At 43.4% G+C, this 23,079-nt stretch overlaps 1 protein-coding gene across 5 annotated transcripts in view; it reads left to right on the plus strand.

The window, feature by feature from the left end:
• The first annotated feature begins 1,351 nt into the window (after positions 1-1,351).
• Positions 1,352-23,079, plus strand: part of LOC133375040 (squalene monooxygenase-like) — a 62,285-nt gene continuing 40,557 nt past the window's right edge. The window contains exons 1-4 of one of the 5 annotated variants that reach the window (XM_061606519.1): positions 1,352-1,439; positions 13,211-13,463; positions 18,090-18,270; positions 22,859-22,955. In XM_061606519.1, the coding sequence (XP_061462503.1) occupies positions 13,259-13,463; positions 18,090-18,270; positions 22,859-22,955 (483 nt within the window). In that variant the 5' untranslated portion in view covers positions 1,352-1,439; positions 13,211-13,258. Of the gene's footprint in view, positions 1,468-9,386; positions 9,626-13,210; positions 13,464-18,089; positions 18,271-22,858; positions 22,956-23,079 lie in introns of those variants that run through there. The other 4 variants (XM_061606510.1, XM_061606528.1, XM_061606538.1 and 1 more) reach the window with 4 other exon arrangements.

Here is a 23,079-nt window from a genome sequence, read left to right on the forward strand (position 1 = left end):
CCTGCATTAGTTGCATGATGGCACTTTCAGGATCCTCCTTAGCTTGTACCATCTCCAGATACATTTGCCTCACTTCTGCCTTTGTCATTTGCTCAGTTTCTTTCTGCAATATTTGTCCTACTGTCCCCAAAATAATTGGCAAACAATTCATTATACAGCAAAAAACAAACTAGCAATTAAAACAATACATCCTAAAATTACTTCACCTTTAAGTAATCCTCTTAACCAACTGCTGACATCTGAAAGCCAGCCCCAAATGTTTGTGTCACCTGGATCACTGCTGATGCTGGTCAAATGTTGAACTTGCTGACAAATTGTGCTCAGGTTTAATTCCACTTGCCCTGATTTATTTATATAGGTGCAACAGCTGGTGTTAACAAGGGCACAGACTCCTCTTTGGAAAAATGTCATTTGGTCCAAAACCATGCGGTTCTGGGCCACCACTTGTGCTAGGGAATTTACTTCCACCTGGAGGTTCAATAAGGCTGATATGGTAGCGTTTTCAATCCGCTCAACCACACCAGATATGTTCTTAAAAGCTTCCTCAAGCTGCCCCACCCCAATTCCAGGAATAATTGCACAGATGGCTTTTCTCCACCATGTGTTGTTTTCAGTGCTGATTATTGTGTCATGGGTCTTTCTTGTGATGCGATGGTGGAGTCCAAGATTCTGGAAGGTATGATGCAATGAGATATTCGTGATGACCTGAAGGGCAGGCATCCTCCACCCTATTGAACACATCCCTCCCACATCAAGGGGCAGGACTTTGTAAGCTTTCTCACCACACGACCAATATAACCCTTTAGTAATTAATGTAGTTGGAGAGAAAGGAAAAAGGAAACTCCACCAATACATACAGGGAGAGAGTCAGCTCAGTCTTTGCTAAAAAGGGCAGCTTTAGCCTTCCTTAAACACAACCACAAGCTCTGTTTCCCTAGGTTAAAAAAAGGTCAGGAAGTTCTAGATGGGAAAACAAAAAAGATTGGTCTGTAAGTCTCAGCCCTCTGCTTAGATTAAAAGCAGCCAAAAGCTAGTCTAATTTATCTAGGCCAGAGTGCAAGGCACTACTTAAATCTACAGGGGAACTTGCACTGATAAAAGTGGTTGTTGTCAGCAAATGAAATAAAAATAGAGTAAAAGCTAGTTAACCTTTCTTAGTACCAGTAGTCAAAGTCCTTAAACAGCCCCCCCTCTCTAAGAAAGGAAGTCTGCCTTTCTGCCTTCAAAGGAAGGAAGCCTGAGGTAATCCTAAAGAGTTAAGCCCCAGATGACAGTTGAGCCATCAGCCTCAATTAGCACATCATTGGCTGGCAGCAGTAATTGGGAGGGACCAGCCACACATATAAATTCAGAGCACCCTAGCGAGGGAGCCTACTCCATGAGCTAGAGGGAGGCCCCAGCTGACAGAGCATCAAGGCCCCAGCTGACAAAGCATCAAGGTGAGTTAAGCAGCAGAGCGAGAAGATGGTAAGTAGCACCCATTTATTTCATTATTCAATTGAATTAAAACAGTTCAGAGTAATAAGTAATAAGGGCAGCCTAGGGTCACCAGGAGCTAGGAGCCAAATTCTGAAAGAACCTATAATTTAGGAAACAGATCCTAGGGGTAGGAAGCCTATAGAAAGCTAGTTTTCAACACCACCCTAACAGGAAAGCTTCATGGGACACTGTAAACAAGGCTAAATTCCAGCTGGAGAGAAGGGGGAAAAGGAAACTCCACCAATACATACAGGGAGAGAGTCAGCTCAGTCTTTGCTAAAAAGGGCAGCTTTAGCCTTCCTTAAACACAACCGCAAGCTCTGTTTCCCTAGATTAAAAAAAGGTCAGGCTGTTCTAGGAGGGAAAACAAAAAACAAAAAAGACTCGCCTGGAAGTCTCAACCCCCTGCTTAGATTAAAAGCAGCCAAAAGCTAGTCTAATTTGTCCAGGCCAGAGTGCAAGGCACCACTTAAAACTACAGGGGAACTTGTACTGATAAAAGTGGTTGCTGTCAGCAAATAGGGTTGCCAGGGTCCATGGCCTGAGACTGATCCTGTATCTTTAGGAGAAGAGAAGGTCAGCCAACTGCAGGTGTTCTTGCAACTCTGTAATGGGAAAAACCACAAGGTGGAATTCTCCCTTCCCACTTCACTACTTTTAAAGATACAGAAGACCTCTCGGAGGTCAGGCCTGGCAACCAAGAGGTCTTCTGTATCTTTAAAAGTTGGGCAGGGGAAAGGGAGAATTCCACCTTGTGGTTTTTCTCTTACAGTGTTGCAAGAACACCTGCACTCAGCTGACTTTCTCTTCTCCTAAAGATACAGGATCAGTCTCAGGCCAAGAACCTGGCAACTCTATCAGCAAATGAAATAAAAATAGAGTAAAAGCTAGTTAACCTTTCTTAGTACCAGTAGTCAAAGTCCTTAAACAGCCCCTCCCAAGGAAGGAAGCCTGCCTTCCTGCCTTCAAAGGAAGGAAGCCTGAGATAATCCTAAAGAGTTAAGCCCCAGTTGACAGTTGAGCCATCAGCCTCAATTAACACATCACTGGCTGGCAGCAGTAGCTGGGAGGGACCAGCCACACATATAAATTCAGAGCACCCTAGCTGATGAAGTGTCAAGGCCCCAGCTGATGAAGCATCAAGGCAAGTTAAGCAGCAGAGTGGGTTCAGCAGCAGAGCAAGGAGGCCAGGGCCCCCCCACTCTGCCCGTCTGTTCCTTGACCTCAACTAAACTGCAGTTTTCAACCCATTAACTTAATAAACCTTAAACAAAACTATGCAGATAAGAAACCAGCAGGGTCGTGGGGGCTTTCAAGTGTTTTGCACAGCCTGCAGCATGTACGACTATCTGCCTGTTGGACACCAGTCGTGGGTGTGCTCTCGGTGCAATGAGGTCCTGGCTCTCCGGGAATGACTTCATTTCTTTGAGGCCAAGGTGGCTGACCTGGAAAAGCTGAGAGAGGCAGAGAGGTGTGTGGATGAGGCCTTCAGGGACATTACAGCTGTGTCCCACTCCAAGGATGATAGCTCTCCTGCTATCATGGAGAACGATGGTCTCGAGGAAGGAGAGCATTCAGCTGAGGAAGAGGGAAACAATCCCTTAGAAGGGACCCATTCCTTGGGGGATGAGCAGCTATCCTCTTGTGCTGAGGATATATCTCCGGCAGGTGGAGGGATCCTTGTAGTGGGCGATTCGATCATTAGGAACATACATAGTAGGGTGTGTGATGGGTGTGTAGACCGCAAGGTGATTTGCCTGCCTGGTGCGAAGGTTGTGGACATCGCCCATCGTTTAGATAGTTTGGTAGACAATGCTGCGGAGGAGTCAGTGGTCATGGTGCATGTTGGCACCAATGACATGGGGAAATGCAGCCGTGAGATCCTGGAAGCAAAATTTAAGTTGATAGGTAGGATGTTGAAAGCCAGGACCTCCAAGATGGCTTTCTCTGAAATGCTACCGGTTCCACGTGCAGGACCAGCCAGACAGGCACAGCTTTGCAGTCTCAATGTGTGGATAAGATGATGGTGTCAGGAGGAGGGGTTTGGATTTGTTAGGCACTGGGGAACATTTTGGGACAAGCCGGGCCTGTACAAAAGGGATGGGCTCCACTTGAACCAGAATGGAACCAGACTGCTGGCACTTAAAATTAAAAAGGTGGCAGAGCAGCTTTTAAATTGACTGGGGGGGGGGAAACCAACAGGAGCTGAGGAAGGTCTGGTTTGGAATAAACCTCCCCCCTGGGATAAAGACCAAAGAATATGATGAAATTTTAAAAGGGGTAGGCCTAGAAGTAGGCATTATGAGAGCAGGGGCACAGGATATCAATTCAGAAGGGCAAAATTACCACAGGCCAAACCACAAGTGCCAAAGACACTTGAAGAGAGACACTGCTTACAAGTGCCTGTACGCTAATGCTAGGAGCCTCCGAACCAAGATGGGAGAACTGGAGTGCTTGGTCTTAGAGAACAGCATTGATATAGTGAGCATAATGGAGACCTGGTGGAATGGAGAAAACCAGTGGGATACGGTTATCCCTGGATATAAACTATATCGGAAGGACAGGGAAGGACTTATTGGTGGCGGTGTCGCTCTATACTTCAAAGAAGGCATTGAATCCAGCAAGCTCGAAACTCCAGAAAAGGTGGACTCCTCCACAGAATCATTGTGGGTGGTGATACCATGCCCCAGGAGTGATTTAATACTGGGAACGATCTATTGTCCCCCTGATCAAAATGCTCAGGGAGACCTTGAGATGAGATATGAAATTGAGGAAGCATCCAAACTAGGAAATGTGGTAGTAATGGATGACTTCAACTACCCAGACATAGACTGGCCGCATATGTGTTCCAGTCACGACAAAGAAGCAAAATTTCTAGATATTCTAAATGACTATGCCCTAGACCAGTTGGTCATGGAACCGACCAGAGGGACGGCAACCCTGGACTTAATCCTCAGTGGGGACCGGGACCTGGTGTGATATGTAAGTGTTGTTGAACCAGTTGGGAGCAGTGACCATAGTGCTATTAAAATAAACATACATGTAAATGGCCAATTGCCAAGAAAATCCAACACGGTCACATTTGACTTCAAAAGAGGAAACATCACAAAAAGAGGGGATTGGTAAAAAGAATGCTGAAAAGCAAAGTCCAGAGGGTCACATCACTCGAAAATGCTTGGAAGTTGTTTAAAAACACTATATTAGAAGCTCAACTGGAGTGCATACCGCAGATCAGAAAAGGTACCACCAGGGCCAAGAAGATGCTAGCATGGTTAACGAGCAAAGTCAAGGAAGCTCTTAGAAGCAAAAAGTCTTCCTTCAGAAAATGGAAGTCTTGTCCAAATGAGGAAAATAAAAAGGAACACAAACTCTGGTAAAAAAAAATGCAAGAAGACAATAAGGGATGCTAAAAAAGAATATGTAACTTGTCCCTCAGGTCGTTCTCCTTGCCTGAGGACTGGAAAGAGGCAAATGTAACGCCAATATTCAAAAAGAGATCCAGAGGAGATCCCGGAAATTACCGGCCAGTTAGCTTAACTTCTGTCCCTGGAAAACTGGTCGAAAGTATTATTAAAGCTAGATTAACTAAGCACATAGAAGAACAAGCTTTACTGAAGCAGAGCCAGCATGGCTTCTGCAAGGGAAAGTCCTGTCTCAGTAATCTGTTAGAATTCTTTGAGAGTGCCAACAAGCATATAGATAGAGGTGATCCAGTGGGCATAGTGTACTTAGACTTTCAAAAAGCGTTTGACAAGGTACCTCACCAAAGACTTCTGAGGAAGCTTAGCAGTCATGGAATAAGAGGAGAGGTCCTCTTGTGGATAAGGAATTGGTTAAGAAGCAGAAAGCAGAGAGTAGGAATAAATGGACAGTTCTCCCAATGGAGGGCTGTAGAAAGTGGAGTCCCTCAAGGATCGGTATTTGGACCTGTACTTTTCAACTTGTTTGTTAATGACCTAGAATTAGGAGTGAGCAGTGAAGTGGCTGAGGTTGCTGACGATACTAAATTGTTCAGGGTCGTTAAAACAAAAAGGGATTGTGAAGAGCTCCAAAAAGACCTCTCCAAACTGAGTGAATGGGCGGAAAAATGGCAAATGCAATTCAATATAAAGTGTAAAATTATGCATATTGGAGCAAAAAATCTGAATTTCACATATACGCTCATGGGGTCTGAACTGGCGGTGACCGACCAGGAGAGAGACCTCGGGGTTGTAGTGGACAGCACGATGAAAATGTCGACCCAGTGTGCGGCAGCTGTGAAAAAGGCAAATTCCATGCTAGCGATAATTAGGAAAGGTATTGAAAATAAAACAGCCGATATCATCATGCCATTGTATAAATCTATGGTGTGGCCGCATTTGGAATACTGTGTACAGTTCTGGTCGCCTCATCTCGAAAAGGATATTCTAGAGTTGGAAAAGGTTCAGAAGAGGGCAACCAGAATGATCAAGGGGATGGAGCGACTCCCTTACGAGGAAAGGTTGCAGCATTTGGGGCTTTTTAGTTTAGAGAAAAGGCGGGTCAGAGGAGACATAATAGAAGTGTATAAAATTGTGCATGGCATTGAGAAAGTGGATAGAGAAAAGTTTTTCTCCCTTTCTCATAATACTAGAACTTGTGGACATTCAAAGAAGCTGAATGTTGGAAGATTCAGGACAGACAAAAGGAAGTACTTCTTTACTCAGCGCATAGTTAAACTATGGAATTTGCTCCCACACGACGCAGTAATGGCCACCAGCTTGGATGACTTTAAAAGAAGATTAGACAAATTCATGGAGGACAGGGCTATCAATGGCTACTAGCCGTGATGGCTGTGCTGTGCCACCCTAGTCAGAGGCAGCATGCTTCTGAAAACCAGTTGCCGGAAGCCTCAGGAGGGGAGAGTGTTCTTGCACTCGGGTCCTGCTTGCGGGCTTCCCCCAGGCACCTGGTTGGCCACTGTGAGAACAGGATGCTGGACTAGATGGGCCACTGGCCTGATCCAGCAGGCTCTTCTTATGTTCTTAAAGAGGGATTCCAGGATCTCTGTATTTGCATCCACTGTGGGAAGGCCTTAGCATTTACACTGTACGTTGAAAATGTTTTTCATAGCACTGAATATAGTGAACAGTAAAACGTTTACAGTTGGCCTTTACTTCGGAATACCAGGTCATGTTGGCTTGACTGGGGCCCCATATTTCAGAGTTTTGGCATAGCCAGCTGAGATGCATGGCAGAAAGGATAGTATTAGGAATCACTTGTCCTTGGGTGAGGTTACAGGTGAGGTCAGTAAGAGAACCATTCAGTGCATCAGCATTAGCTTTAAAATGTATAGTCTGATTAGCATTAAGGCTAATCACATGGGTCCATATAATGGCTTTGGTATTCGTTAAGCAAGAGGTGATATTTCCAATAGCCTTATATTTACCCTTATAATTCAGGAGGCCATCAGTTAAGTTGAAGCCCAGATTGTATTTACATTGGATGTCAGGAATCTGGCGTAGCCAAGTAGTGCCATTTAGTGTGGCACATATGGGAAACTCATCCTCAGGGTATATCTTGACTGGCCAGCCCCATGAGGGGCGGAAGTTCGCACAGGGCTCTATCCACCGGTTTCCTCCCTTTGTATAAGCAGAGATTACATTGGATACCATTCTGGTAACGTCCCGTTTTCCAAATCTCAAAGGGTGCTGGGATACCATAGAAATCTAGGAGCCCTTGTTGCTTATGATGAAAATGTTGGCATATCTAGCAATCACTAAGATTCAAATTAGCTGCCAAGGTGTTATGGATTCTAGTCAGGGGATGGGATCCCCAATTTGCCTCCCAAATTTTCTGAGGGTGTGTGACAGGGAGGTAACCAACTATATCCATATCTCAATGATTGTGGTGCTATGGAATTTAATTATCTAGCTCTCATAGCGCAGTTTCTGAAGGACCAAATGTCTCCAGGGGGTGTTCAGATACCTGAGCCCATTCTGCAAGCTTCAAGGTCAGTGCCTTAGGTTGCCCGAAAGAGTGACACCACACCTGAGTGTCCTTACATTGGGAGTCTATTTGGCTTGCTCATCCCGGGAGCAGTCTTTGGTTTTGTTGTCAATCTTCTCCCCACGACCTGTCACTGGGTCCTTACAAAGATGAAGCTGTGGAATGGTAAACCTGGGGAACTCATACAGTCTGGAGCTCACCAGGGGTCCTGCACATTTGCAGTGGGAGGTGTGGATCTTCCTCTCAGCAACTCAGATCGCCGTTGTGGTCACTAGGAGTATTTGGAAAGGCTCATTCCAACGAGGCGCTAGGCAATGTTTCCTCCGAAACTCACAAATCAGGGTCCACTCCCCCAGTTGTAGATTGTGTTTAGGCTCCTCTCCAGGGTCCTTCTGGGCAGCTTCTACTTGCTTATAAGCCTTCTTAAGAGAAACAGACAAAATTACAAGGTATTTTAACAAATCCTCCTGTCCTTCAGCCACTGACTCCAAAGCGAAGGGGTCAGATATTCGGTGTATCTTCACGGGGTGGCCAAATAGTATTTCATAGGGGGTTAGACCATGCTTTCAATCTGGAGAGGATCGAAGATTCATGAGAGCTATAGGCAGTACTTCTGGCCAGGGAAGGCCAGAATCATATGACAATTTGGCTAATTGCTCTCCACGATTCCAGAAGATTGTGGATAAGTGGTAAGTAATTTCCAATCTATACCCAACATCCGGCTTAGTTTTTGAATTATTTGGATCAGACTCTATTTCTATAGGAAAGCCAAAACGAGGTAAGACGTGCTGTATCAGAGCGTTTGCTACTGTAATGACATCTGCCTTACGTGTACAGTAAGCCTCAATCCATCCTAAAAAATGGCAGATTATAACCAGGATATATCAGTGTTGTTTGTGAGGCAAATCTATAAAATCAATTTGGAGATGTTGAAAAGGACCTGGGGGACTGGAGGCCAGAATTGTATGAACCAGCTGTCCAGGATTGAAACGCTGGTATGTGAGGCAGGTGGCTGCCACCTGAGCCAAAAGAGGTGTAATTTTAGGTGCAAAATATACTTTTTGCAATTCCAACTGCATCCCTCCTTTGGACAGGCAGCCCACAGAGTGGGTAGCATGTGCAAGAGAGAAAAACAAAGAGGCTGGGAGGATGGGGCATCCATCAAAGGAACATCAGACGTTATCAGAAGAAAGATAGCAGCCAGAAGAGTGCCATGTATTACATTCAGCTTCAGGCGCAGTAAAGGTCGGAGAGAGGGGCGGAGCAGGATGGGAAAAGGGGGGAGAGTGGTGCAGAAAGTGCTGCTGCTCGAGAAGCTGCAGCAGCAAAGGCGTTGCCTTGGGAGACAGGATCTGTGCCTTTGGTGTGTGCAGAACAGTGCATGATGGCAAGGGAAGAAGGGCAAAGAAGAGCAGCAAGTAGAGACAGCAAAATGGACAATTTGAAAGGCATAGGATGAATCAGTATAGATATCGCCCTATACGGTTTCGGCCCAGTTTATCTGAAGGAGCGCCTCCAGCATCATCAATTATGCCGCCCGACGAGATCAGCCACACAAGACCTCCTCTCGGTCCCACCAGTTAAAATTGCTAGGCTGGTGCGGACCAGAGAGAGGGCATTTTCGATTATGGCTCCCACCCTCTGGAATTCCCTGCCTTTTGACCTTCGCCATGCCCCGTCCCTGATAGGTTTCCGCCGGGCCTTGAAGACCTGGCTATTCAGGCAGGCCTACAGGATCTCTGGGGTGGATTAACTTTTATGCTGTTATTAACTGGAAGGGTGGTTTTTAGATTAATTATTGACTGTGGTCTTTTGGTTTATATATTGTATTTTATTGTGCTAATGTACGTCGCCTAGAGTGGCCGTTAATTCGGCCAGATAGGCGACTCATAAATAAAATTTTATTATTATTATTATTATATCAACAGACCTGTGTGTTACTAGGTAGCAAGCATGCATCAGAGCGAAAAGTTCAGCAGGCTGAGCAGAGCAAATGGGAAGGGAACAGGCTTCAAGAACCTCAGAGGGGGAACAAACAGCATATCCAGACTTTAGAAGAATATTCAACTTCCAGCAAGCAGTCTATAAGCAGTGGCAAAAAAGAAGCAGGGTTCTGCGGGACACAGTACTGTGGGGACAAAAGGGCTTCAACCACATGTGGTACCAACAGAATAAAAGGGTGACTTTGAATGATGTCCATGGATTTAGCTTGCATAGTCATTAGATCAATGTTTAACTTGTTCTTCTGCGTTGTCTGGGACTCCTTATCAGCTTTCTGTTGAAAAAAAAATTGCTCTGACATGTCAACAATTTTGTGGTTCAGATGCCCAGCCCAGGGTTACTGTCTGTAAATGCTTGTGAATGGGGGCTTGCAGGCTGACCACAAAACCGTGAATTATAAGTCCAGCTAGAGTAGGGTCATCAGGTTTATGACCTCCATAACGTTCAAGATTTTGCAAAGTCTGTGGTAATAGTCAACAGGGGGTTCAGTCTAAGCACATAGGTTGCACTTCCCTGCAGGCAATGAGAATATGGTCCCTGAGACCCTTCAGATGTTTACATTTAGCTTCAGTGTCATAGCCAGGATCTGTATCTGGCCACTGAAGGGCAGCGTTAAAAAACAAATTCAACCAAAAGCTACAGCATAAATATTATCTCCTTCTTTGGTAGACTTCCCTCACTCACAGTAGAAACCTCCTTTTGTTCTAAATATTAGAAGGAGCTTTAGCTTCTCAGGGTCAGCAAGAAGCTTGCACGCACGCACGCACACAAAATCAGCGGATGCCCAGACTCCTCCTTAGCAGGAGGGGGAGAGAGAAAAAGTTCCCTTTTAAAACTGAGGTTTGAATCTAGTGAAAGAGAAGCAGGGGGGCGAAGGGTCATCGGAGCTCCAACAAGCATCGCTCTCAAATATTTTTTGTAAAAAGCAACATCAAATTCTGGGGGTAATTCATTTTCTCTCTGGGCAGAGGGAGTTTTCTCTTGCTGCAGATGCAAAACAAAGCACAGTTAGTAGCACTAGCATATAACATTCCAAATACAATTGTGCTGCCATTTGTACCATATCAGGGAATTTCACCACTCACCATATGCTCAGAGGCACATGTTACCAAATTCTTCCAAGCTACACAGCTAGTGGATTGGACTGTGAAAGTCCAACCCAAATTGTGTTGCATTTTGACCAATTTGTAGGGCAGTCCAATATCTCAGAGAGGAGGTCAGGGCTCCTGCTCCCCTGGTGCATTCACTATAGCTGCACAATTTCCCTTTTTAAAGTTTGATAGAAATATCTCTTGGCTATAGGTATGTTCTTAAACCGCAAGGATTTTTGCCTATTAGTGAATAAAAGCAAACTGCCACCCAGTAACAATACATTAGTTGTGGAATGACCAGTAGGGATTTCTTGGAAGATATTAGGATTGGCTTGATCTGTACTGCAGGAGGTAGTCTGCTAGGTATTCAGGTCCCAAATTGTCTAGGGGTTTATTTCTCAACACACAGCCTTGAGCTAATAGCCAGTGCAGAACTTTCAGTGCTTAATACGTGTAAAGCTGGGTGTCTCACTGAGTGGAGTCGGAAGATTTAACTTCTGATGGGCGTGTACAAGATTGCGCAGTAAGACTCAGTTTAAAAGTAGATTTTCCTTGTGTTGGCATGCTGCATGCTAATGACATGCCATCTTACAACAGCCAACATATGGAGCAATTTAAGCACCCTCTACAGCAGGGGTAGCCAACCTCCAGCACATAGGTCAATCTTGGTCTATCAGGGGGTCCAGTCTGGCTCAGAAAGTCATTTTCCGCAAACCATGCCCCCTGTGTCCATCAGCTGACATGGGTGATACCAGCTGATGGGCAGGAGGCGGGGTTCAGTTCTGTGTCGGCTATGCCCACCAGTTCCCCATGGGGATGAGCGAGGATCAGGGGTGTAGTCGTCTAGGGTTGCAGGGGATCATAGACTTTACATTTTTGGGAGCAGGCTCCCAACCAGGTTCCCATATATGAGCAAATCAGCGTAAAAGGGGAGTGTGCTAACCAGTGAGAAGAATCTCTTTTTGTGCTGATTTGTATCCAAACTCAGTGAAAGGAGGTGAGTCAGCCACTGAGAAGATTCTTCTCGTAGCTAACACACAGTTCTGCTTTCATGCTGATTGGCTCTTAGGGGCTTCTACTATAGTGGAGTATGGACTCGGAGATGACACGGAGACAAGGGAAAGGGGGCATGGCTCTGAGGGGACCTGGTGTGACTATCAAGAAGGGACCCTGCACTCCTGAATTTGCCACTACACTATTGGTGAGGTTCAGCTCATCAACTGATGAGCATGGGTGAAATCCTGCTCAGTTTGGCTGCATGCACCAATTCCTGTACTGGGTACTGGCACGTGCAGCCAAAGCAGCAGGACTGAACCCTCTGTTCATCAGCTGAAAGCATTTGAGAGTGTGGGTCCAAGACTGAGCAGGCTTGTTTCTGGTTGTGGAATGGCCAGTGGGAACTTCTTGGAAGATATTAAAATTGACTTGGTCTGTACCAAAGATGGTGGTCTGGCAGATATCCAGGTCCCAAACGGTATAGGCCTTTATAATATCTCAACACACAGCCTTGTACTTGGCTTGGTAACTAATAGATAGCCAGTGCAGAACTTTCAACATGTGTGTAATATGTATAAACCTGGTTCTCCCACTAAGTGCCCTTGTAGCTGCATTTTGAGCTAGCCCTCGTTTCTGTACCAGGCACAAGGATAACCTTAATATAGTGCATTATAGTCTAATTGTGAGTTTGCCATGTATAGATCACCATAGCAAGATTATCTGTGTCCGGGAACGGTCGTAGTTGGCACACCAACCAAAGTTGGTAATGGGCTTTCTAAGCCACTGAGGTTACCAGGGTCTCTAGTGAAAGCGATGGACCTAGGAGCATCCCCAAGCTATGCACCTGCTCCTTCAAGGGAAATGCAACCCCATACAGAGCTGTTGGCCCTGATGAATGAACTTCTTTAGAACATCAAAATCTTGGACTCAAGAACTGGCCATCCCTAAAGTCTCTGTCTTGTTTGGGGTTTTGTAGTTTATGACCCTTCATCCAGCCCATGACTCCATCCAGGCACTGATTTAGGACATGTACAGCCTCTCCTGAGTCAGATGTTACAGAGAGTGGGTATCAGCATACAGGTGATACCTCATCCCAAATCTTCTAATGACTGCCACCAGCAGCTTCATATAGATATTAAATTGCACTGAGACTAAATTGTGCCCTGTGGCACCCTGCAGATCAGCCTCCAGAAGGCTGACATACAGTCACTCAATACTATGCTCTGGAACTTAACCCACACATAAGAGCAAAAACAGTGTAAAATGCTACCCCAACTCATGCAGGTGGGCCAGGAGGATACTGTGATCAACAGTATCAAAAGCTGCTGAGAGATCCATGAGAATCAATAGGATCACACTCTCAAAGAGTGGATCTCAAAGATATCTAGGAAAATAAATAGGATCACTATCCATCTTCCAAAAAATTCATTCATCAGGGTAACCAAGGCCAATTCCATCCCAGGACCAGGTCTGAAGTCATATTGGAATGGGTCAAGGTAATCATTTTCATCCAAGAGTGTTACATATCTGAAGTATATACACAGAATCCTCTTCCTCATATGTTTTGCTTTTGAGAACCAAAAGCCTTGATGAAGCCATTTGCTTTAAGTTGTTGCTCATCACAACTGCCCAAACGCATCTATTGTGTTTTGATTTTTGACTTCATCTTTATGTAGGGTAGAAGGGAAGTTGATATCTCATCTGAGACCACAACTGAGACTGCTATGGCTTCACCACTTGTTCCTCAGTATGATCCAGAAATTATCATTGTGGGATCCGGTGTGCTTGGCTCTGCTTTGGCAGCAGTACTGGCAAGGGATGGAAGAAAAGTGACAGTCATTGAGAGGGATCTGAAGAAACCTAACAGGATACTTGGAGAACTGTTGCAACCGGGGGGCTATAATGCCCTGAAAGACCTGGGCCTGGAAGGTACGTTAGTAAAAACACAAATCTCATTTCATATCTTGTTTTGATGTGTTCAGTGTCCCACTTTGTTTTTTAAATTCATTGGGTAGCCTGAAACTCTGCTTCCAGCTATGTCTTTTATAATACAAGAATACAAGCAACCACAAATTACCCTCTGTAGTCTGTCTGTCAGCTTTCGGTTGAAATTGCTATACAACCTAAGCTCTCCTTCCTCCATCCTACCCCTGGTGTTTTATATTAATTTTGAAAAAAGAAAGGAGGAGAAAAATCAGGAAAATGAGGCCAGGGCAGTAGGGAGGAGCTCATCAGAATGGGGAAACCTTCCTTCTACATCTGGAAGTGGAAAAAACAGTGTGGTTTCTCAAAGGTTTTCATCCTGGAATTTTTGAATAGGTGAAGGGTATCTCTCTGATTGGCTCTACCATCTGTCCATGCCCATCAGGTCCCTAAGTTTCTAGGCTTGAATAGCTTAGCAAGCAGAATAGAATGGGTCATAAGAACTTCCTTAAATTGTGCTTTTAAAAAAACATTTCTGTGTATATCTGCTTAAAAAAAAATCAGGGATGGGGACCATGTGGCCCTTGAGATGTTGCTGGACTCCAACAGCAGCTTGGGGTTTGCAGGTTTTCCACTCTTGCTTTACATGGAGATGGTGGTTTCCTATGCAGATTACTGATCAGGCTGCACTTATTTAGCTTCAGTAAAGCTACAGCAGCTCATGTTCTAAGACTTTTAATTGGGCGCAGACCTTTGACTGGAGAAATCTCAAATTTCATTTATGTAGCTCGGTATTACTATTTGTGAATCTCCGCTTGCTGGTAAGCAGATCACACAGCTTATGCTCCACCTTGATCACTGAGATCTTTTACTGATGGGGTACTTTTAGTAGTTTCTCCATGCCCCTGAGGTTCAGCCGGCCTTTACCAGGAACCAAGCCTTTAGCGTGGCAGCACCTGCCCTATGGCAGAGGTCACCCCTGCCATCTTTTAGATGCCTTTTAAAAACTAAATTTTCTTCTACAGGAGGCACTAATGGCTACCAACCTGGTTGACTTTAAAGAGGATTAGACAAATTCATGGAGGATAAAGCTATCAGTGGCTACTAACCCTGATGGATATGTTCTACCTCCACTGTCAGAGGCAGCATGCTTCTGAATACTGGTTACTGTGAATCATAAGTGGTGAGAGTGCTCTTGCACCCAGGACTTGCTTGTTGTGGGCTTCCCAGAGCAAATCTGTAAGAGAGCATTAGACCGGTTCACTGGTTCATTTAAAAGTATTTAATACATTAATATCCTACCTTTAATACATTTATATCCCACATTTATTCCCTGGAAGTCCTATATTTGGAATATCAGTGAAATTTACAAGTTTTAACCTTCACCTACATGATTTGGAGTGGCTTCTGACAGAGGAGGTACATGAGTTTCCACTTCTTTCCACACTACAAAAAGAAATGCAAGTCTTTTGCAGAGCTTGGAAGTAACTAGTTACAAGTAACGAATTACTTGTAATTCATTACTTTTTTGAGTAACAAGTGGGTAATTGCTTTACATTTTGATTGTAATAGAACTAGGAGTAATTTTACTACTTTTGTGGAGTAATTGTAACATTTCCAGAATTACTGTTGGGCATTACTTGGGGGGGAGCAGGGGAAGTCTTCTGCTTCTCTGATTTGTGGATGAAAATCATGTGCCTCAAACTGGACTTCTGCACAGTGTTGTTCTTTCCTCATGCTCTGTGGATGGGTAGGAGGTGACGAGGGAGGAGGCGGAGAGTGAGACAGGGTGGAGTGGAGAAAACAATTATTTTTAAAAACGGATAGTAATGGTGAAGAATGGAGTGGAGGGGGAAAGGATCCGGAGGTCAAGAACATGGATAAAGGAGAAGGAAGCAGCAGCAGAATGGAGATAAAGAACTGTGGAGGTGAAAGATGACAATGTGTGTGTGTGTGTGTGAATACTGTGTTTGCACTTGGCACACAAAGTGTCCTCCACCACTGTCTCTGGCTACTGTGCTGCATTTGCAGTATTTTAACTTTTTTGCATCTCAGGGGAAAATGTTTGCTTGGGTGAGTGTCCCTTAGTTGGTGGCAGGGCAGGGTCTGGGAGGTGGTTAAGTGAGAGAGATTATGCTGGCTGGCTGAGTGGGGGGGGTTGCACTTGGTTTGACGTGCAAAGATCTGAGTAGTGGCCTCATCCTCCCTCCCCACCACCCTTACCAGCAGAGAGACCACCATTGCTATCTTATGGATACAAAGAATTATTCTACTACCTCTGTATGTGTGTGTTTATTGTTAATGTTGTTTTCGGCTACTTAGATGTGCAGCAGCCAAGGCCAGCACCTTGTAGGCGGTTTTTTTAAAGTAACTGAAATGTAATTGTAGTGATTACTTCGGAGGAAAAGTAAAGTAATCCGTTACTTTCAGAGCAGTTGTAATTGTAACGGTAATTACTACTTTTTTGGCCATGTAACTGTAACTGTAATTTATTACTTTTTAAAAGTAATCTTCCAAGCTCTGGTCTTTTGCATGTCTTCTGTCACTGTTTATGTATCAGTAAGATCTGCTAGAGGCATTTTATTAAAATAAGCACAACAAAGCAAGACAAGCGAAATAAGCAATTGCTTGGAGAGAAATTCAGACAGACATAAGTCCAAAAGTTCTCTGTCTCAAGCAGTTTTCAGCACATGCTTTTAGGGATTTTTCAAAGGTACAGAGAAAGCTGTTTCATCAGCGCTACACACATATGATTATCTACTTTAAAAAAAAGTTTTAAAAAGTTTTAATATGTTTTTAATGGTTGTGTTTTAATATATTCTAAAGTCTCTTTTTATGATGTTTTAAAGTGTTTTTAGTGCTTTTGTTTGCTGTCCTGGGCTCCTACTGGGAGAAAGGGTGGGATATAAACAAACAAACAAATAAATAAATGTGGTTAGAAGGTCCAGCATAATGCAGTTTTTCTTGGAATATTCTGTGACATATCTTTACAACATATTCTTATGGCATTTTTCCAGAGCTTGGAAGTAACTAGTTACAAGTAGCGAAATACTTGTAATTCATTTTTTTGAGTAACGAGTGGGTAATTCCTTTACATTTTGATTGTAATAGAACTAGGAGTAATTTTACTATTTTTGTGGAGTAATTGTAACATTTCCAGAATTACTTTTGGGCATTACTTGGGGGGAGGGAGCAGGGGAAGTCTTCTGCTCCTCTGATTTGTGGATGAAAATCATGTGCCTCAAACTTAGCTTCTGTGCAGTGTCGCTCTTTCCTCATGCTCTGTGGATGGGTAGGAGGCGACAAGTGAGGAGGTGGAGAGTGAGACGGGGTGGAGTGGAGAAAACAATTATTTTAAAAAATGGATAGTAGTGGTGAAGAATGGAGTGGAGGGAAAAAGGATCCGGAGGTCAAGAACATGGATAAAAGAGGAGAAGGAGGCAGCAGCAGAATGGAGATAAAGAACTGTGGAGGTGAAAGATGACAACTTGTGTGTGTGTGTGTGTGTGTGTGTGTGTGTGTGTGTGTGTGTGTGTGTGTGTGTGTGTGTGTGTGTGTGTGTGAGAGAGAGAGAGAGAGAGAGAGTGTGTGTGTGTGAGAGTGTGTGTGTGTGAGAGTGTGTGTGTGTGAGAGTGTGTGAGAGTGTGTGTGTGTGTGTGTGTGTGTGTGTGTGTGTGTGAGAGAGAGAGAGAGAGAGAGAGAGAGAGAGAGAGAGAGAGAGAGAGAGAGAGTACTGTGTTTGCACTTGGCACACAAAGTGGCCTCCACCACCCTTTCTGGCTACTGTGCTGCATTTGCACTATTTTAACTTTTTTGCATTTCAGGGGAAAATGTTTGCTTGAGTGAGTGTCCCTTAGTTGGTGGCAGAGCAGAGTCTGGGAGGTGGTTAAGTGAGAGAGATTATGCTTGCTGGCTGAGAGGGGGGTTGCACTTGGTTTGACGTGCAAAGATCTGAGTAGTGGCCTCATCCTCCCTCCCCACCACCCTTACCAGCAGAGAGACCACCATTGCTATCTTATGGATACAAAGAATTATTCTACTACCTCTGTATGTGTGTGTTTATTGTTAATGTTGTTTTCGGCTACTTAGATGTGCAGCAGCCAAGGCCAGCACCTTGTAGGTGTTTTTTTTAAAGTAACTGAAATGTAATTGTAGTGATTACTTTGGAAGAAAAGTAAAGTAATCAGTTACTTTCAGAGCAATTGTAATCGTAATGATAATTACTACTTTTTTGGCCATGTAACTGTAATTTATTACTTTTTAAAAGTAATCATCCAAGCTCTGCATTTTTCACTGTCATTCTTCCCATCACCCCTTCATACCTGCAAAGTCTTAAACAAAGTTTGAGGCCTATAAATTTTAATTCCACACCGGGTACTAATCAACCATCTGGAAGGTCAGAATACATTACTTATTTATTGATTTTGGCTTAATATTTTAGGATTCTAATAAGATTCTGAAGATAATTCAGAATACCTTCTCAAGTTTGGGGAGAATTTGCACTGCCTATTCTGAATGTGTACAATGTAATAAATACTTTAATAGGATGCATGTTTTTGTGGCAGCTTAATATCTATATTTCTCGTATTCTTTTTCCCTTCTTTCCCTAATGTATTGACAGTTATTTTTCAGAGGCGGTAGAAGGGATTGATGCCCACACAATAAATGGCTATGTAGTTCGTGACCTAGAAACCAAATCAGAGGTTGAAATGCCTTACTCAGCCATAACAAATGGCCAAATACAAAGTGGAAGAGCATTCCATCATGGGCGTTTCATCATGGGTCTCCGAAGGACAGCCATGGCAGAACCCAAGTAAGATTGTCATTCTAAAAAAGCAAGGCATCTATTACATTAGCAGTTCTGGGCCTGACTGATAATATTTTATGCAAGTGTATCCTTCTTGTTTGCTTAATTTTCTTCCATTCATTTTGTTTTTCCTTTTATTTCACTTGAACATCACCTTTATTGTCCAATATCAATTGGAGATAGCATCTTAGCCATCAGCTGTGTACTGGTATTTATATAGTCTTGCAAGCAGATGGGTACAATGATGGGGGCATCTGAGATCCACCATTAGATGTCCTTCCTACGGTAGTGCCATCTTGGATGTTTTTAAGCTGGCAGAAAAAATCAACTACACATAGTGAGTTATGGGGTTCTGTTTGGGTGTAACTTGATAATAGGATATTAAAGGGTCTGTTGGTATTCTACTCCTCTCAGTCCGCCTGGGTGCAACATAATCCCTCCCTTGGGATTCCACTGTATTCCGTAAAGCCATGCTGTAATGCTAAGTCATTGACATTTGCAAGATAATTAGGAAAATATTTTGCAAAGCACTGAACAGCTTTGAGAGGACCTAAATTACATCACAAGTCTTGGAAGACATGTTTAGAGGGAAATCGTTACTTTCTTGCTTGGTTTCCTCCAGCTTTTCTCATTACTGAGGAAGTATAGGGTGCTGGAAAAAATGCCCTAGGGTTGTTGATATCTGAATAACATTTTAGTTGATCAGTCATTTGACGTTTGCATGATCAGTTGAATGTGTATATCACCAAAACATCAATATGGGTACCTTTTTGAGATACTGAGGCTGTAGCCCCATGCACACTTACCTGGGAGACTTACTTCTGAGTAGATACATACAGGATTGCACTGTTTAAGAATTGTGAGACAGCTTACAATTTAATGAACAAAACTGCTGCTTATTGTTAAAAGTGAAGTTTGTTTACTTTTTCACTCTCCAATGATGATAATGCCCCAGCACCTAAACAGCTTAAAAAATCAAAAGATACTGTTTAGCTTGTTGCCTTATCGTTTACAATCAACTCTTGTTTGCTTAATTGGCTTAAGCTTCTTGTTTATTTATTTAGGGATTTGTAACCTGCCTTTCAATCATATTCCCAGGACATCTTATAAAATGTTTTCTGTTGCAAACACAATGTTGCATATATCCCACTTTTAATGCTGTTATTTCCCATATCGCAGATATAAAGGGCAGGCAACATCTTAAGTCTTATGATGAAATGGTTTGGAAAAGCTTTCAAGAGAGTTACCTCTTTTCTCAGATTTCCCTAGACTGATTTTCTTGTGCTCATGACTTCTTCTTGTGGAGCTTTTAAACTCGCTGTCCCTTCCTTTACTCTCTTCCTTCATATGTCAGGTCTCTTAGATTATGAACCAGATTATGTGCTGGGCCCTTTGCATTTTTCTTGCTGTAAAGCAGTTGTAGGTGGAAATGATAATAAATAAAATGACACAAGTATGTATTTGAAACACTCAGATGCATGCATTCTCATTGGGCCAGGTTTCCCAGGCTTTTGTATGTGGATGTTTTAAGATGTGTTGTATCATTCACACTATACATGTTCGCTGCAGGAAATGCCAGAGGAACTCTGGTGAGAGCACAGCAATTGTGTTTGTTGCAGAAAGTGTGAAGCCCCCAAAGCTCTTCTTCCAATACTGTTTAATAGCATTTATAGTTTTATTGATTGTAACCTGCCCAGAGTCTGCTGAGTAAGTGCATATCAATACATTTATTCAAGAAAAGATCCAACTAGATACCATCTCTGGTTGTGCAACAGCGACATCAGGAAACTGAAAACAAAATGGATGTTTTCCCTCCTTGATGCAGAATGTAAAAAGTTCCAAATAAAAGTATGGCCAGGGCACACATCTCCCTCCCTGCCACCTGAACAGACCTGCTCCAAGTGAGCTTGAAATCTGCACTTTCACTAATCTGCAAGATTGTCCTGGTTTTGAATATACATGCTGTTGGAGATTCATGAACTCATCTCCAGTGTCCTTGTTGTTCCTGCTAAAAGCAGCTGCAGTAAGCAATTTAGATGAGGGCTGTGGTTCAATCCTTCCCTCTTCATTAGTTCCCTGATGCAGACTATTCTCATGCAGCTGCTATTAGCTGTGGATGAGAAAAGGTACAGGCACCCATATTATGCCTCTGTTTTTCCCTCCATGGGTAATTACTTTGGGGGGGGATTCTGATCGGACTGTGGTACAGAGTGAAAGGGTTAATCCCTTCTTTTCTCACTGCAGCCCAGTGTAAATCCTCTCTGAAGCTGCTTTTCAGCGAAAAAAGAAAGAAAAATCAGAAATGCCCCACATGGTGTCCTAAAAATCTCAGGTGGAAAAAATGCCTTTAGACTAAGCCCCTCCCCGGTTATGGCATTTATAGATGACATTTATAAGAAGGGATAATCTCTGAGATGAAGATTCAGTTCATCAGAATTACCTGTGGTTTTAAATAATGTTTGGATATACCTCACTTTATACCCCAGGTTTATACTGAATCATGGAACAGTCCAATCCTTTCGGCTGACTAATATTGAAACAGTCTTGCATAGGGAATGACGGGTGGCACGGATAGGCGATGAGAGGTGGGCACGGAATATGTAAAGGTCTTTGCTCCAGATGACTGATTTTATGGCTAAGTTGACCTATGCTGTGTATTTTTGGACCTGATTTTTGGATTGACCCAATTTTATCTTTTTCATTTTTTATTCATTTTTCTAAGTTTTTAGAACTTTTCTAATGAGTATTTTAGGGTTCCCCCCCCTCTATTAAGGTTTTTTTCTCTGTTTGAAACAATGCTTTTTAAGGCTTTAAGCTTAAGCGGTAGCCTGACACACTTGGGGTGCATAAAAATACTTCTTTTTGTTATTAAAATGTTTTAAGATTTCTTTGTTGGTTTATTTTTCAATCTGCCTTAGCCAATGATGAAACAGAGGTGTTTGAACCCCTGATTTCATCTTCCTGAAGGGGGAACGTGTCAAGAATGCCTGGTTTCTAAAATGCTTCTGTGGCAAGGAATTGTGGGGGGAAAGATATTGCCTGAAATGGGGCCTCTGAGAGGCCACGAGATAGTCAGTTCTCACAGCTGAATTCAGTTAATTTAGCAGTAAGCAAGAACACCTGCTTATCAGCTGAGACTGGTACTTCAGGGTCAACTGGCCTGGCAAGGTTTGTGTGAAAGCTCCAGAAGATCTCATCATCAGAAAGCCCCCTGATTGGCTAATTAATTCCTGGTTGTTGGTGGGCATTTTCTCATAAAATTAGGGCCCAGAGTCTGGGTCTTTGTTCCCCAATGTTCTTTGGTGCTACCTGATGTTGAGGTTCCATCTGCTATTCAGGCTATACATGTCTGGGGAGATGTGGAACTATGATGTTACTCTGCTGGTTTATCTCTATTGTGAGTATAGATTAGGCTAGACAGCTTTGTTATTTTTATTTGTGGATTGAACTCTCTGTATTTTACCTAGCCCTTGGGGATGTTTGGTTTAAGGAACTATTTTGCTGCTATACTTTTTGCACTTACATTTTATTCTGATAAAGTTACCTCTCATTTACCAGTGTGTGTTAGTTACAGGGGGAACTTGGTTCTGAATTCAGCACCTTGTCCGATTAGCCATGGACTATCATATATTTGGGTATTTTGCCTGAAGGTTCCAAGACAAGGAGTGTATTTTTGGCTCTTGTCTTCTGGAATCCTTGGCAGGTCTATTTCTGGCACTTTGGGTTTCCCCTTGGCCCAGAGTGGGTAGCCAGGTTTAAGGGGTGGTGGCAGTCTGCCTACCTTGCAGGGTTGTTGTTGGTCTACACAGCCCTGGTAAGGGAGGCATGGGTTGTGCCTGGCTGTGATGAATTGCCCTGGGCTTGGGGAACTGAGTCCTGGTGTGAACTGGCACCAGTTCATGACAGCACCTGTACAGATCTGGTTTATAGTGATGACTGCCCAAGTGTTCTAGACCAATGCTCAAGCATTCCCCCTTCAGCAATGACTGATGAGAATATATGGGCCAGGAAAACCCCTGTTCACCTCAAATAGATTCGAATACAAATCCTTCATGTATTGTATGTCATGTGCTGTTGTTTACTTCTCCCAAGGGAACTGGTTTATATTCTTTTAAGCCCATTATTCCATCAGAACCAGATACTTAAATAAAACCAGTTACAGCAGTCCTGCTCCTCAAAATTGCTGGCACATCCTGCTTCTGTGTCAGCGTTGTACACACAGAAACGTTTTGCCAGCGCACTATACTTCAAGATGGTAGGAAAGGATGTGCTACTGCGCAGTCATTCTCTACTGCTTTGCACAGGCTGGCAGAAGCCTTCATCGAGATACAAGTCATGTGCTCCCAGTATCTCTTTGAATCTGGCATAGGGGATTGGGGTGGGGAGAGGAGATTGTAAGCATGGGTCTCTTTTCTCCCTGGCAGTAGGGAAGCAGCCTGTGCAGTTGGTTCTGTTCAGGGCAACAGTTCCATGTATTACAGTCAGTAGTGCTTGTTCTAGATGGAAATGTGCTTAATGTACAATACTGTGGAACATGAATCACAGTGTATTGTATGTGTTAATTTGTTTTACAAAAACTTCTGCTTTCTTTCAGTACAAAATTCATTGAAGGAACAGTGATGCAACTGCTTGAAGAAGATGAATGTGTCGTTGGAATATTGTACAAAGATAAAGAAACTGGTGACACAAAGGTGAGGCTCTAGATTGTTTTGACAGGCAGACAAATGTTCCAGTTTTTCTGGTGTACGGTGATCTTCTGCCAAATTAAGACATAAATAGGTAACCAAATAAGTAAATTAACACAGTGAAGATGAG

The sequence above is a fragment of the Rhineura floridana genome, chromosome 1 (assembly GCF_030035675.1).
Source record: "Rhineura floridana isolate rRhiFlo1 chromosome 1, rRhiFlo1.hap2, whole genome shotgun sequence".
Classification (NCBI taxonomy): Eukaryota; Metazoa; Chordata; class Lepidosauria; order Squamata; family Rhineuridae; genus Rhineura; species Rhineura floridana.